Raw genomic sequence first — 12,445 nt, 5'->3', positions numbered from 1 at the left:
AAAAAACAGAAAGTTTTTAGGAGAAAAGCAGCTTTTATTTTGTAAAATGTTTGTCGATCACTGACCTTGTTCTTCAAGTTACCAGGATTCCTTCAGAGAAACATTAGGATTCCTAAATTACATGTAAAATAAAATAAAAAAAACTAAATTCAACTGATCCTTTAGGAAAGGAAACAATCAAACCCACCGGCTTATCTGCAGGTTTCCAGCATTCCTGAAAAAGGAGGACGTCTGTGTGACATTTTGTGGAAGATCACTCGAACAAACGCCCCCCCCTCGCCATATTGTGAGAAAATGTGAAAATCACCAGATTCAACACTTTGACACTAAATGGCCACCAAGCTGTAGGTCCTGTGGCCATCCCATAATAATTTCTAAACGTCGGTCGGATGTCCCTGTTGTGTGTTTTGGTTTTGCTGGTGGATTTGGAGGTTGTTTTTGTGGCATCATTCATTTTTTTGACAGTGTCTCTTGCTGTGATGTCACCAGTTCTAGAGTTTTTCTTGTCGTGATGTCATCATTTCGTTTGTTATTCTGGCTGTGATGTCATCAGCTCATGCGGGGGAGGGGGGGTTTCACGGTGAATTGTCCTTCATTACAGGACGGGCGGAAATAAGAATGCAGTTTGACGTTTCAGTGACTTAAGCTCCTCCCATCAGACTGAAGCAGTTTATTTTACCACTGACGACTTCTTCAGCCACCCCGTCCTCCATCTGAGTTCGTCATGTGACTCTGACATCATTTCCTCCTGCCTTGCCTCTGCTGTTGTTTTTCGTGAGCAGACAAGTCACCACCATCATCATCACCACAGACGAAGAGCCAGAATGATTGTGTTTCTGCTTCTCGGTCACCTGACGGGTAATGTGGACTCTGTCTCTCACCTGCAGCCCTTCTGTTAAACCAAAGAAAGCTGAGTTTTTGTGATCCCCGTAGGTTTCTGTTTCTGCCTGAGCTTTCACATCAACCAGACTCCAGCTGATGCTCTTCACAGGGAGGGGGAAGAGGCCCGCTTCTTCTGCTCACATGCACAGGCAGAATTCCGAGTGATGCTGTGGTACCAGCGTTCGCCCGGAGACGACGCCCTCAAACTCATCGGATACGGCTATGGACAGTTCCTCAACGACAGCGTAGAGGAGCCGTTCAAGAAGAATTTCTTACTGGGGGGAGACTTGAATGAAAAGGAGAAAAAAGGCTACCTTTCCATCCGCGGCCTGAAGGCGCTCGAACACACGGCGGAGTATATCTGTGCAGTCAGGGAGGCACACTACCTGAAAGACCCACAGCCTTGAACAAAAACCTCCTGCAATGGCCTCTTCCTGTTGCTCCTGCGGGTAAAGAGAGGTCCCGCCTCCACGGTGAGCAGCTCCTCTTATCACAGCTGATCATCTGACAAGAGGCTGTCGCCTCCTCTGTGAGGAGTTTCCAGAGTTTAGTGCAGAGAGGAGGAGAGGATGCCTGGTGGATTGAATTTTGGATTCCAGTGTTCAACAACAAAAAAGATTTGCTGAAAAAAACAGAAAAATCTCAACTTTTTCTTCATTGAAAAGTTAAAAGTCATGTCTGTGGTGGAAGAGCGGCCATGACAAGACCATCAGGAGCAACATGGCCCAAAGACACTTCATTAGGCCAGATGGGAACCAAACCCATGACCTTTAGAGGTCGACCGCTCCACCTCTGCTCTCAAGAGGTGATCTCATGCGCTCAATTTTTAACAGCATCCACTTATCCCATCTGAAAACATGCAGCGTCTCTGTCATGTGATCTCTGAGGCTTGTCTGTGGTTTGGGTTGTGGGGGGGTCAGGAGTCCACACCTCTCATCAAACCCCCCCAGGCTTTACCTGTCCTGACTGAGAGTCGTGTTCCCTTGTAATGACAGATCCATGAACCCCCACAGTTTACGGTTGGACTCCAGAACATCGGTCTGATCGTCTGGAGATCAGGATCAGAACCAGGAGGTGAAGAACCTTCAGAGCCTGATGGTCGTCATGGAACCGACGACAGAGAATGGGGTAGAAAGGAATCAAACCCGGGCAGAATGGACAGACGTGTCAGCAAAGCTTCACAACCAACACAGACCAGAGCCACAAAAATAAATAGCTTTAAGATAGAAGATAGATAGATTTTCTCTAGATTTATCTATCCATACAGATAGCTAGCTAGCCAGCCCCGGCTGGCTAGCTAGCTATCTGTATGGATAGATAAAGGAAAAGAATTCCAAAAATTTAAACAACCAGATCTCCTCTTTTCCTTTAGTGGGTTTTTGGAAGATTGGAAAGATTTTGGTTGGATTTCAAAGACAATCACCAAAAGAAATGGAGAAAAAGGCTTTGAAGGCAGGTCGTTGGAGATGGACAGAACACCTTCAGCTCCTGAAACTCAGACGCCACCATGACAATGGAAGGTGTTTTGCAGAGCTGCAGGTTTAAACCTGGTGCTATCCTATAGGGTCAAGATGACCACTGACGTGTTCTCCCCACCATGACAAAGGTGGATAAAGGTGGAAAGATTTCATGTAATCCATGGACACCAGTGAAGATCACAAATCATTGAAGAAAAAAGGTTCAGAGCACTGTCTAGTGGGTCTAGATGACCCCAAGTGCCTAAGATACAAAAAACCCAAAGATCAAACCTGCAAAAGATCATAAACATCAGGGTTTGGTTTGTCCTGACCTTTATTCTGGCACAGAGTTCAGCGGTCCAAGCCAAATTCCACAAAGACTTCCAGGGTCCTGCTTGGAGCATGACGACTCCCATCCTGACCTTCAGGCTCATCCATTCCAGCACAAGCTAAAAGCAGAGTTCAGCAGATCAGAAGGACAAACAGGATGTGTTCAATCCAACCAGAAGCTACCAGAAACCATCAGGAACTGAGAGAACATGTGGACCTGCTGACGGAATGAAAAAGGAGAAGGACCTTCTGGAGATTCTAACTGAACTCTGCAGCTTCTCTCACTGTTTCCCTATGTTAATGATAGCCGAGCAAAGATGTGAGAAACAGGATTTCTTCAGTTAGGCCGACAAAAACTGTCTTTTTGAAAAAGGAGAACCACTGCAGAAGAATCCATCCTGAATTCTGGACAAGTTTAGACATTTATTTCAATTCAACAAAACGTTCAAAATGATCCAACGTTTTAGACTCAACAGACACGTTGTGTCTAAACATCATGTTATGGTTATGGTTGTAGACAGACAGTGTGTGAACTTTTACAGATGTATCCACTAAACGAGCTCAAAGGTGAGGAATCATTGGAACAGACCAAGAAACAGCTGATGTTCGATGGATTCCTCTGGGAAAACGTCTAAGTTTATTGAGTTTAGAGGCTTGAATACCGTTGGAAGACGTCTGTAGATTCTTTGTCAGACTATCAGATGTTCATCCAGCAGAATGAGAGTGAAATGACGCTGGTTGGATTCAGCCGACAGGTGGAGGCAGAGCGCTCTGAACGCCGCTTTATCACGAGGATGTGGTTTTGGATCAAACCAACATCTTCATCCAGTCTCAGAGCTGCAGCTTCCTCGCGTCTCCATTTAGAGAAGCAGCGTTCCTGTAGTGCAAAGTCAAACCCGTCCTGTCAGGCAGGCGTGTTGGTGGGTCAGACCTCAGATGTTTAACCCCCCAAAAAAAGACTTTAGAACTGTTAGAATCTATTTCTACGTAAAACTGAGCTGTCTTTCTACAGCAACAAACCAGGAGGATACTGCTGCTGCCATCTCATGCCTTTCTTTCCACCTTCAGAGTAATCATTAATCCATGGGTGATGTTCCAGACATGAGGAATGAATCATGAGTGGGTCTGCAGCATCAATTGATGCCTGGGGAAAATGGCGGTAAAGTTGGCCTGCGTCATGTGACCTGGTGTTGTTTTTCTCCTCCGTCAGAGACGTTTGCATCATTGTCGTGTGGATGCAGCTCAGCAGCAGCATGTTTGCCGCCGTGGTTTATCTCTCGGTTCTGACACACTCAGGTGGGTTCTGTGGCGCCACAAACATTTGTTCGTCGGACGTTCTAACGTTGTGTTCTTCCTGTTCTGCAGCTCTCTCAGTTTCGATCCTTCAGTCTGTGGATCTGCTTTCACCGCCTGGAGCCTCCGTGGCCTTGGAGTGTCAAATGGGTCCGGGCCTCAGCATGAGCAGCTTCACCATACTGTGGTACCGACAGAACCGACCCGGAGCTCCAATCCAGCTGCTGCTGACCGAATATGAACAAACAAAGGACCACTTTAGGGCGTCCATCGATGGACCTAAGAACAACTTCACCCTTCAAATCCATGACCTGTCTGAGGACGACAGCAGCATCTACTTCTGCGCTGCTCGTCACAGTGATGCAGTCACAGCTTACAGTCACACAAATAACACCACAGCCCCCCAGGCAGCTGTGGGGGCTGTGGTCTGATTGATTGTTTTGTTTCTTTTGGCGAATATTGTTATCATGTAAAGCACTTCGTGTTACGTATGCATGCCCTCCACCGTCAGAACAAAGAACTTGTTAAAAACACCATTTTCATTGAAGTCTTTCTGGATTTTTTGTATATTTGAGAAGATTAAACTGGCTGGGGGGGGGGACTGTTTAGGGTGGATGCTTCACTGTGGAGAGGAATCTTTTTTTAGTTTTTTACAGATGATCCCAGACCCAGAATCTCTGTCTCTGACTGGTCCAGCAGACGGACGGAGTGATTCTGGTTCTGATGATCTTTTCTTCATGAATAGTATTTATTTATTCTTCATATGTTTCATTGAACACTCGGTGAAAACTTGACTCTCAGAAATAAGTCAGAAATGTTTACCCAGTTGGGCGGCCGTGGTGCAGCGGTAGGGCGGTCACCCCATGATCGTAAGGTTGCAGGTTCAATTCCTGCCTTGCACGCCCATGAGTCAAAGTGTCCTTGGGCAAGACACTGAACCCCACCTTGCCTCTGGTGGTAGGCAGGTGTCTGTGTTTGGCAGCGGAGTGACCACCAGTGAGTGAATGTGTGTGTGACTGTAAAGCACTTTGTCCTTGTAGGAAGAAAGGCGCTATATAAGTCTACGCCATTTACCATTTACTTTGAATAAGCAAAAAATCCTACAATGGGATAAGAAAAAAGGTCTTCCCAAGAATTCTTATTTTGAAAAATAAATTCTACAAATTAGAAAGCTTTTCTTAAACTAAGATTATTTTGCAATTGAAAAACTTTCTTGCTAAGATTTTTTTTCTTGCAAGACAGAAAATAAATCATTTTTTTCTTGAAATTCGGGTCTTTTTACTTTCTTAAGATTCAGTTTTTGCAGTGCATCACTTTCAGTTTCAGTTTCTCCTTTAAGGTACGGTGGCTGTGGAGGGACTAAATTCAGCAGGGAACAGCTTCCAGGCATCAAAACACAAAACTTACCAAACTATAAAGTATCAATAAACACAGAGAAGACACCAAAAGTTTTGAAAAAGCTGTGATTTAAATAGACCAAGAATAAAGACCTAAACAGAATCTCTTGTGTCTGCTTGATGTGAACGTGTGAATGAAAACACAATCCAAACACAACATGAACACAATCACAAACAACAAAAGCCACAAAAAACAAGTTTCCAGAAGCTGCAGTGAAGCTCGACGGCCTGTAGGGGGCTTCTTCAGAGAAACCTCAGATGACCTCCAGCAGAAGAAGCCATCAGCTCATCAGAACTGGTGCTTCATGGGTAGAAATGGAGCTGCTCCTGATCGCAGCGTTCATCTTCTCTGGTAAAAACATTTAACCTTCCACTTTAAATGTAAATGTTTTTTGTTTTTTTATGGAGTTGTTTTTTTGTTTTCCAGATTTCTGTCATGGTGTTGAAATCCAGCAGCCTTCTTCTGTTTTTGGGCGGGACGGAGATCCGTCTGTGACTCTGACCTGCAAACAGGACGACAGCCAGTTCTTCTACATGTTCTGGTACCGACAGCAGGGCGGCGGCAGGATGGAGCTGCTGGTGTATTCTCCTGGAGCATTAAGTGCGAACGTCGAAGCTCCTTTCAACGGATCCAAGTACAGCGCGTCCCGGCCCACGGTGCTGGCGTCCTCCCTGCAGGTGCAGGCCGTGGAGGCCGCAGACGCAGCCGTGTACTTCTGTGCTTCCAGTAGAGCACAGTGTGTCAGAAAGTCTCTGCACCTGAACAACAACCTCAGCGGAGAAGCAAGAGGAGCGACAAGAGAGATCCTCTGAAATCTGAAGATCCTCTGTGACGAGATAAAAACGCTGCTGAAACTGAAAACTCTAACCTTCTGTTCATAAATGTGAAGGAAGTGACTCTGAGTTTCTGTTTGAAGCTGATCCTCTCTGATAAAACAGCAGCTGTCAGCGGAGTGAAGCTCCAAAGCGGAACAGCTTCTTCTGAGCTTCATCGTTAGGATTCTGCATCCATCCCAAAAAAAACCATCCAGATCATCTCTGTGTGGTTCAAGCACCCAGACCTGCTGGGATTGCATCCGACTAAAAAATGAATCATTTCATCAAACTCCATGATCATTTCATGTTTCCACATGGAGACGCTTTTACTTTGAAGCACCTTGATGCAGATGTTGACCTCTGGGGTCATGTGACCGTCTGACAGCTGATTGGCTGCTGATCTGAGAGCAGCAGAGATGTCAAACATCACCTTCTCCTCTCCTCTGTCACAGAAATAGCAGCAGCCCCCTCCGACTGCGCAGCTGCTCCCACAGACTCGCGCTGATGGCGGCTGAGATATGGAGGTGCAGGGTGGGGGAAGCACGGAGGGGGGGCCCCAGAGAGACGTGAAGTTTTTGTATGATGCATTTTCACCGTGGGGACAGGGGGCCACGGTGATACAACCCCATAGAGGCGCCGTACAAAAACCTCCTCACGCCTTCCAGACGCTTCCCTGCAGCCTGGGACTCTGGGAGGGGGCAGAAATCTGGATCCTGGGGGGGCAGCAGGATGCTGGGACACCTGCCCACCAAAAAGTGACTTTATATGCAGAAGCTTTGACAAAAAAAGACTTTTGGGGGACATGAAGATCACTCCGATGTTTGCTCTAAAACCTCCAGAGAAAGCAAAGAAAGGTGGAAATGATGAAGATCTTCCTCCACATCCAAACCCTCCTCATCCTCTGGAGCTCCAGAGGGAGTCTGAGCAGCAGGATTGGGGACAGTTTGGGGACTTTTTGCTGCAGGACACATCCAGTGTGACACTGGAAGTGAAGCTTTCTTTGGAAAAGGAACCAAACTCAGCGTTCTGGGTAAGTCGGAGCTCTCTGCTCCCAGTTCCTGCAGCTTCCCTCTCAAACTGAGGACCTGCTGGAGCTCAAAGGAGGAGAAATAGTTCAATCTGTGTTTTTGACCTGAACTCGGAGCACTGTGACCAACACTCAACCCGCTCACTTTGGCCCAGGGACCAAGTTGACAGTTCTGGGTAAATATTTCTCTAGAAGTTGAGATTTGATGGAAGAACTTTTGCTTTGAGCCTCAGTTTGGACAGAAAAGTCGGTTTGGTAGAAAACCTGTTTGCTGCTCAGAGATGTTGCACTGTGACAATGCTAACGAAGCCTACTTTGGAAAAGGAACCAAACTGACCGTTTTGGGTGAGTCAAGGGTCCTGGAAACTCTAGAAAAGTTAGCATGAGCCGCGCATCGAGAGCTGCAGAATTCATCAGCGTTTACAGTTGAAGTCTGATGAAGACTTTTTGACACCGAGCTGCAGCGCTGTGTCAATTATGAAGCTTATTTCGGCCCCGGAACGAAACTGACGGTTTTAGGTGAGTAAACCTTTTTCCAGACAAAAACTCAGGTCTAGAAAAGTGAAGGTTTTCTCCTGAAGAAGAACTCGTCCAGACCAAACGTAGACTAAAACGCTGCAGCATGTCAGGCGGCTTTAAGCACTGACCTCCTGCACCGTGACTCTGGTTATGAAGCTTTCTTCGGTGCAGGAACAAAGTTAACAGTTTTAGGTAAGAAACATCAGCATTGGGGCTTTTTACTGAGGTGTGGGGTCGCTCTGATGGAGTGGGGGCCCTCAGGCGCTTGACTGTCTGAGATCTGTACTTTTGACCCTGGGGCTGAAGCGCTGTGCCAATGCTGAAGCTTATTTCGGCCCGGGAACTAAACTGACGGTTCTGGGTGAGTTCTGTTCATGAAACCTTTAAAACCAAACAATGAAGCTACGACGGCTTTATTGTTGTTTCTGGAAGGGAAAAAAAATAGTTTGTGAACCATTTTCAAGTAAAGTAAAGGGAAGAAACATTAAGATTTAGAAAAAAAGTGAGTTTATTTCCTTTCTTTGGGAAAAAAAAGACTATCTGCATCTTCAAATACTTATGATTTAAATCAAAAATGAAGGGGAAAGAAGGAAAAACTGTTTATTTTGTGTCCAGCCAGAATCTCATCTGTTTCTGCTTCAGACATCTCATAAAAGTGAGAAAATAAATAGTTAACAAGCAGAAAATGTTGACATTTCTACAGAATTCAGGAACTGGGCTGAAGAAAAGTTAGCGGTGTCAGACAAAGACTCAGATCTGGGGGTTTGTGTGCAGCTTCTGTTCGGGTCACATTGCTTTTTGAAGCTGTAAGGAGTCAGAGGGAAGAAGCAGGAAGGGTTTTTGTCAGCGTTCAGACTCTCTGTGCTCCTACAACGAGGCTTACTTTGGTGCTGGAACTAAACTCACCGTTTTAGGTAAGAAACCCTGCAGCAGCTCTGCTCCTCAGCTCTTTCTGTGACTCTCAATAGATAAAAACCAAATGTTTTTCAAAGATCAGGGAAGAAACTGAAGTTCTGAGTTGGTGGAAGAAGGTAAAAAGCATCATTTGGTGCTAAAAAGGCCCAAAAGAAGTTCTGTTTTACGTGTTGTGTCGTGAAGGAGCCGCAGATAGAAAACATTTGGCTCTGTGCCCAGACGGTTGATCTCATCAGTTCTTCTCATCACTGTTAAACACTGTGAATTACCAGAGTGAAGCTCACTTCGGAGCTGGAACCAAACTGACGGTTTTAGGTGAGAGCTTTCAGAACAAACAGAAAAAACACTGAAAAACTCTCCTATCTTTGATGGTCGAAAGGAATTTTTAATCAAATCCTTCTAAAAAGCTCTGAAATTTCACGTTTGGTGAAAGTTTGTGTCTCAAACTGTCAAGTTTAGACCAAAAAAAAGAGAAGCAAAGCGAGCTGCAGAAAAAGCTGCAGGAGTTTTGAGCTGCAGCTTTTCCTGCAGCCGTTTTTCAGCGTGACCAACTATGAACCCGCTTACTTTGGCAGAGGAACCAAACTGACGGTTTTAGGTAAGAAAATGACAAAACGGTTGTTAAATTGAAAAGGACAACAGTCTCGCCTCTCAGTTTAAAGTTTCAAAACGTTTTTTGTTCCATTTGGAATTTGATTGTCAAAATGCAAAAATCTTCAGTCAAAACTGAAGTTAAAAAGCAAATTATGCAAATTATTTGTTGTGTTTTAGTATCTATTGCCTAAATACATGTTAAGCTGTCCCTAAAAAGGCAGGTTTTCTTGAATCTTTTGTCTGAAAGTGTGATTTGGATGTTAAAAATGAGACTTGTCCTGAAAAGGCTGGACATTGGTGTGAGGAGAGAGCAGTGAAGAAGGACTTTGTCCCGTTTGTGTCGTTTCTGAGGCACAAACAGGAACAGCTTGGTGGGTTTTTGTAAGCGTGACTTGGCGGTGTGCTCAGGCAGCTATCAGGCCTATTTTGGAGAAGGAACCAGGCTGACGGTTCTTGGTGAGATCCGGTGAAACATGAAGAGTGACGGCGGGTTTTCAAAGCCAAACTGGAGCTTCAACTGTTCCTGCTTTGACTCTGTCTGTTCTCTCCTCTCGTCTTTCAGAAGCAGGTATAAACGTCACAGCTCCAACTAGAGTCAAGGTTCTTTCACCTTCTGAGAAGGAGTGCAGTAGCGGCAAAAAGACCCTGGTCTGTGTGGCGTCTGGTTTCTATCCGGACCATGTCAGCGTCTCCTGGATGATTAATGAGAAAACTGTCAGCAAAGGTGTGGCGACGGACAGCGCCGCCACGAGGTACGGCACATCCTACAGAATCACCAGCCGGCTGACCGTTTCCTCTGAGGAGTGGACCTCAGACAACAAGTTCGTCTGCAGTGTCAGCTTCTTCAATGGAACAACAACCACATATCATAATGACAGCATCACCGGTGAAGCTAAGAGTGAGTTTCTCTGCAGCACAAACGTCTAAACTGATCTTCTGGGGGACAGAAAACATCTGACAGCGTTTTTGTTTCCTCCTGACAGAAAGCCCATCAGGAACGGAGCTGAGCAGAGGTACAGGATCTTCATCCCTTTGGACTCTTCAGACCTGCTTTCTGCTGCCGTTTCATCTGATGCTTTCTGTCTGCAGACAAATACCTGAGGGTCACTCAGAGCGCCAAGCTCTCCTACATCATCTTCATCGTGAAGAGCTGCATCTATGGAGCCTTCATCTGGTTTGTGGCCTGGAAGCTTCAGGTCTGTCACAGAAAAAAAACGATTCTGTGATGTTTGGAAAGAATAACCGTGTTTTTGTGACTCTGGGCTTTTGTGTTTTGCAGAGTTCACGTGAAAAACGAAGAAAATGAAGTCTGACCTTCATCCTCTTCTGTGCACAGAACAGCTATAGCTTCATCTTTCTCCATTTCATGTTGTCTTCCGGTTACATTTTGTTAGAAGGTATTTTACTGAAGGCTTGTTTTTTCCTTTTTAATAAAACGATTTAACCAGATTTCATGAGTCACAGTTGTTTATCTTCTCTTTCCAAAGCTTCCACCATTAAACACATTTTCCATCATCACAGCTCAGCGAGGAAAACGTCAGCTTCTTTTTCCACTCTAACGTCAGACTTTTCTCTGATTTCATGCATCAACATGTTGCCTTTCTGCACCAGAAAGATCCTCCCTTTGCTTCAAAAGCTGTCAATGCAGAGCGCGGTGCAACAGGAAGCGTGCACCGCGCTCTGTGCACAGGAAAAGGTCGAGGCGGCACATGAAACCTGCAGAGGCGTTCGGAGCGCAGGATGTGGTCCGGAGCAGCCTGCAGCTCCCCCCCCCTGCACCGGAAGCTTCCATTGAACCGCCGCCTCAGCTGCATCCGTGCACTCGCTCGTGCACACACCTCTGAGCAAACAGCTGTTTCACTTCTGTGTCAACCGAAGCGGAAAAATCAACCGGCGTCGAGGAGACAACAACGCATGGCAGCTGTTTACCGTGGATGTTTGCACAAAAAAAGTCTTTTAACTTAAATTTGATCGTTCAAAGAATCAGTTTGAAGAAAAGATAAAACATCTTCAATTTTCCTTTCTACAAAATGAGAAAACTCCCATAATGCACGGCTCGTCACCCTTTAATACTAAAAGATAATTCTGGGCCTCTTTCTCGCTCTTAAAACCTGCTAGGAGCTGCTTTGCAGTGAAGACAATGATATGTCTTCCTTTATTGACAAGAATAAAAACAGAAATGATTTTTGACAGAAGCTTGTGTGACTTCCTTTCAAAATAAAAGCCATGCATTGATCGGGATCATCCCACTGAAGCAAACAAACTCCCATTAAAGGTTTGAAAGGACATTTTCTCTCCTTTGGTGGGCCGTCATCCTTTTTCCCTACATATTAAAAATGAATTTATTAGTTTATGATTTAACAGAAATAGTTTACGATAAATTTAAAATGAATCTTCTTAGAAACAGCCTTCTGTAAATAAATTTTAATAAATAAACATTAGTGTGCAGCATAAAAGAACATGGGCTTTAAAATCCTGAAATAAAAAGAGCGATCAGAGAAGAATAAAGTTTTGATTCTGGAGGAATGATAGATCAGATAAAGCCTCGTGGTTTATGTCTGCAGCAAACTTTACCGTTTATTTTACTTTTCTGTGAGTGCTGAGCCACAAATGTAAAAACCTAATCTAAATTAAATGAATGCTAAGTATTAGTGCTAATATTATTTTATTTTTGTTCAGTGGAGGGTTAAAAGAGTCACTTGAGGCTGAGATTCAGACCCCTCCCGTAGTGAGACACGGTAGCTGGAGAATCATGATTCCTAAATCTTGTTGTTATAATTAAAATAACGAGTCTTGCACCTTTTGTTATCAGAGATTTTGTTCAAATGTTGACAAAATCTGCAGCTTTAGGAAGACAACAGCTAAACTTTATCTTATCTGATAAATAAAACATTCACAAAATGGTTCTGGAGCGGCTTTTGTTGAACGCAATCCTTTATTTTATTAAAAATGAGGCTTAAGGCTAATGGAACGAGTTCAATAAGCAGCAGAAAAGCCTAATTTTAATTATTTTAATTAATCTGAGTGCAGAGTTCTATGCTTTTTAAGCAAAAATAAATACTTTCAGTTTAGGGGAAGGTTGTTTTATTTATTTATTTATTTATTGCTTAACCCCTAAATGTCTCTAATTCTCAACGTACCATTAAATCCAGATTTCCTCTTAATTTAGCATCACTTTGAACAGAAAAAACACTGAGGAATAGAGAGAAATTAGA

The 12,445-nt window shown here is 44.4% G+C and overlaps 1 protein-coding gene and 1 gene segment (V, D, J or C); both read left to right on the top strand.

The window, feature by feature from the left end:
- The first annotated feature begins 725 nt into the window (after positions 1-725).
- On the top strand, positions 726-10,679 carry LOC101170740 (uncharacterized). The gene is made up of 9 exons (XM_078941370.1): positions 726-858; positions 934-1,282; positions 3,880-3,965; positions 4,035-4,319; positions 9,579-9,686; positions 9,793-10,128; positions 10,214-10,243; positions 10,320-10,426; positions 10,510-10,679. Exons 1-9 carry the CDS (start codon positions 825-827, stop codon positions 10,534-10,536), a joined length of 1,362 nt encoding a protein of 453 aa, XP_078797496.1. The 5' UTR covers positions 726-824; the 3' UTR covers positions 10,537-10,679.
- LOC144989127 (Ig kappa chain V region 3381-like) lies at positions 5,488-6,290 on the top strand. The segment is given in 2 exon segments: positions 5,488-5,711; positions 5,787-6,290. Coding segments are annotated over 2 exon segments (480 nt in total).
- Positions 10,680-12,445: the final 1,766 nt, after the last annotated feature.

This window comes from Oryzias latipes, chromosome 22 (assembly GCF_053564925.1).
Source record: "Oryzias latipes strain Hd-rR chromosome 22, Olatipes_Hd-rR_3.1".
Lineage (NCBI taxonomy): Eukaryota > Metazoa > Chordata > Actinopteri > Beloniformes > Adrianichthyidae > Oryzias > Oryzias latipes.
The sequence above is the reverse complement of the archived record's forward strand: the minus strand, read 5'-3'. Positions and strand labels throughout refer to the sequence as shown.

What these genes read in the sequence shown, in the direction of transcription:
- LOC101170740 (XM_078941370.1), top strand. Translation starts at nt 825, where the DNA reads ATGATTGTGTTTCTGCTTCTCGGTCACCTGACGG. An exon ending in AACCAGGCTGACGGTTCTTG is followed by an intron (nt 9,687 to 9,792) that starts GTGAGATCCGGT and finishes CTCGTCTTTCAG; the next exon opens with AAGCAGGTATAAACGTCACA. An exon ending in CATCACCGGTGAAGCTAAGA is followed by an intron (nt 10,129 to 10,213) that starts GTGAGTTTCTCT and finishes TCCTCCTGACAG; the next exon opens with AAAGCCCATCAGGAACGGAG.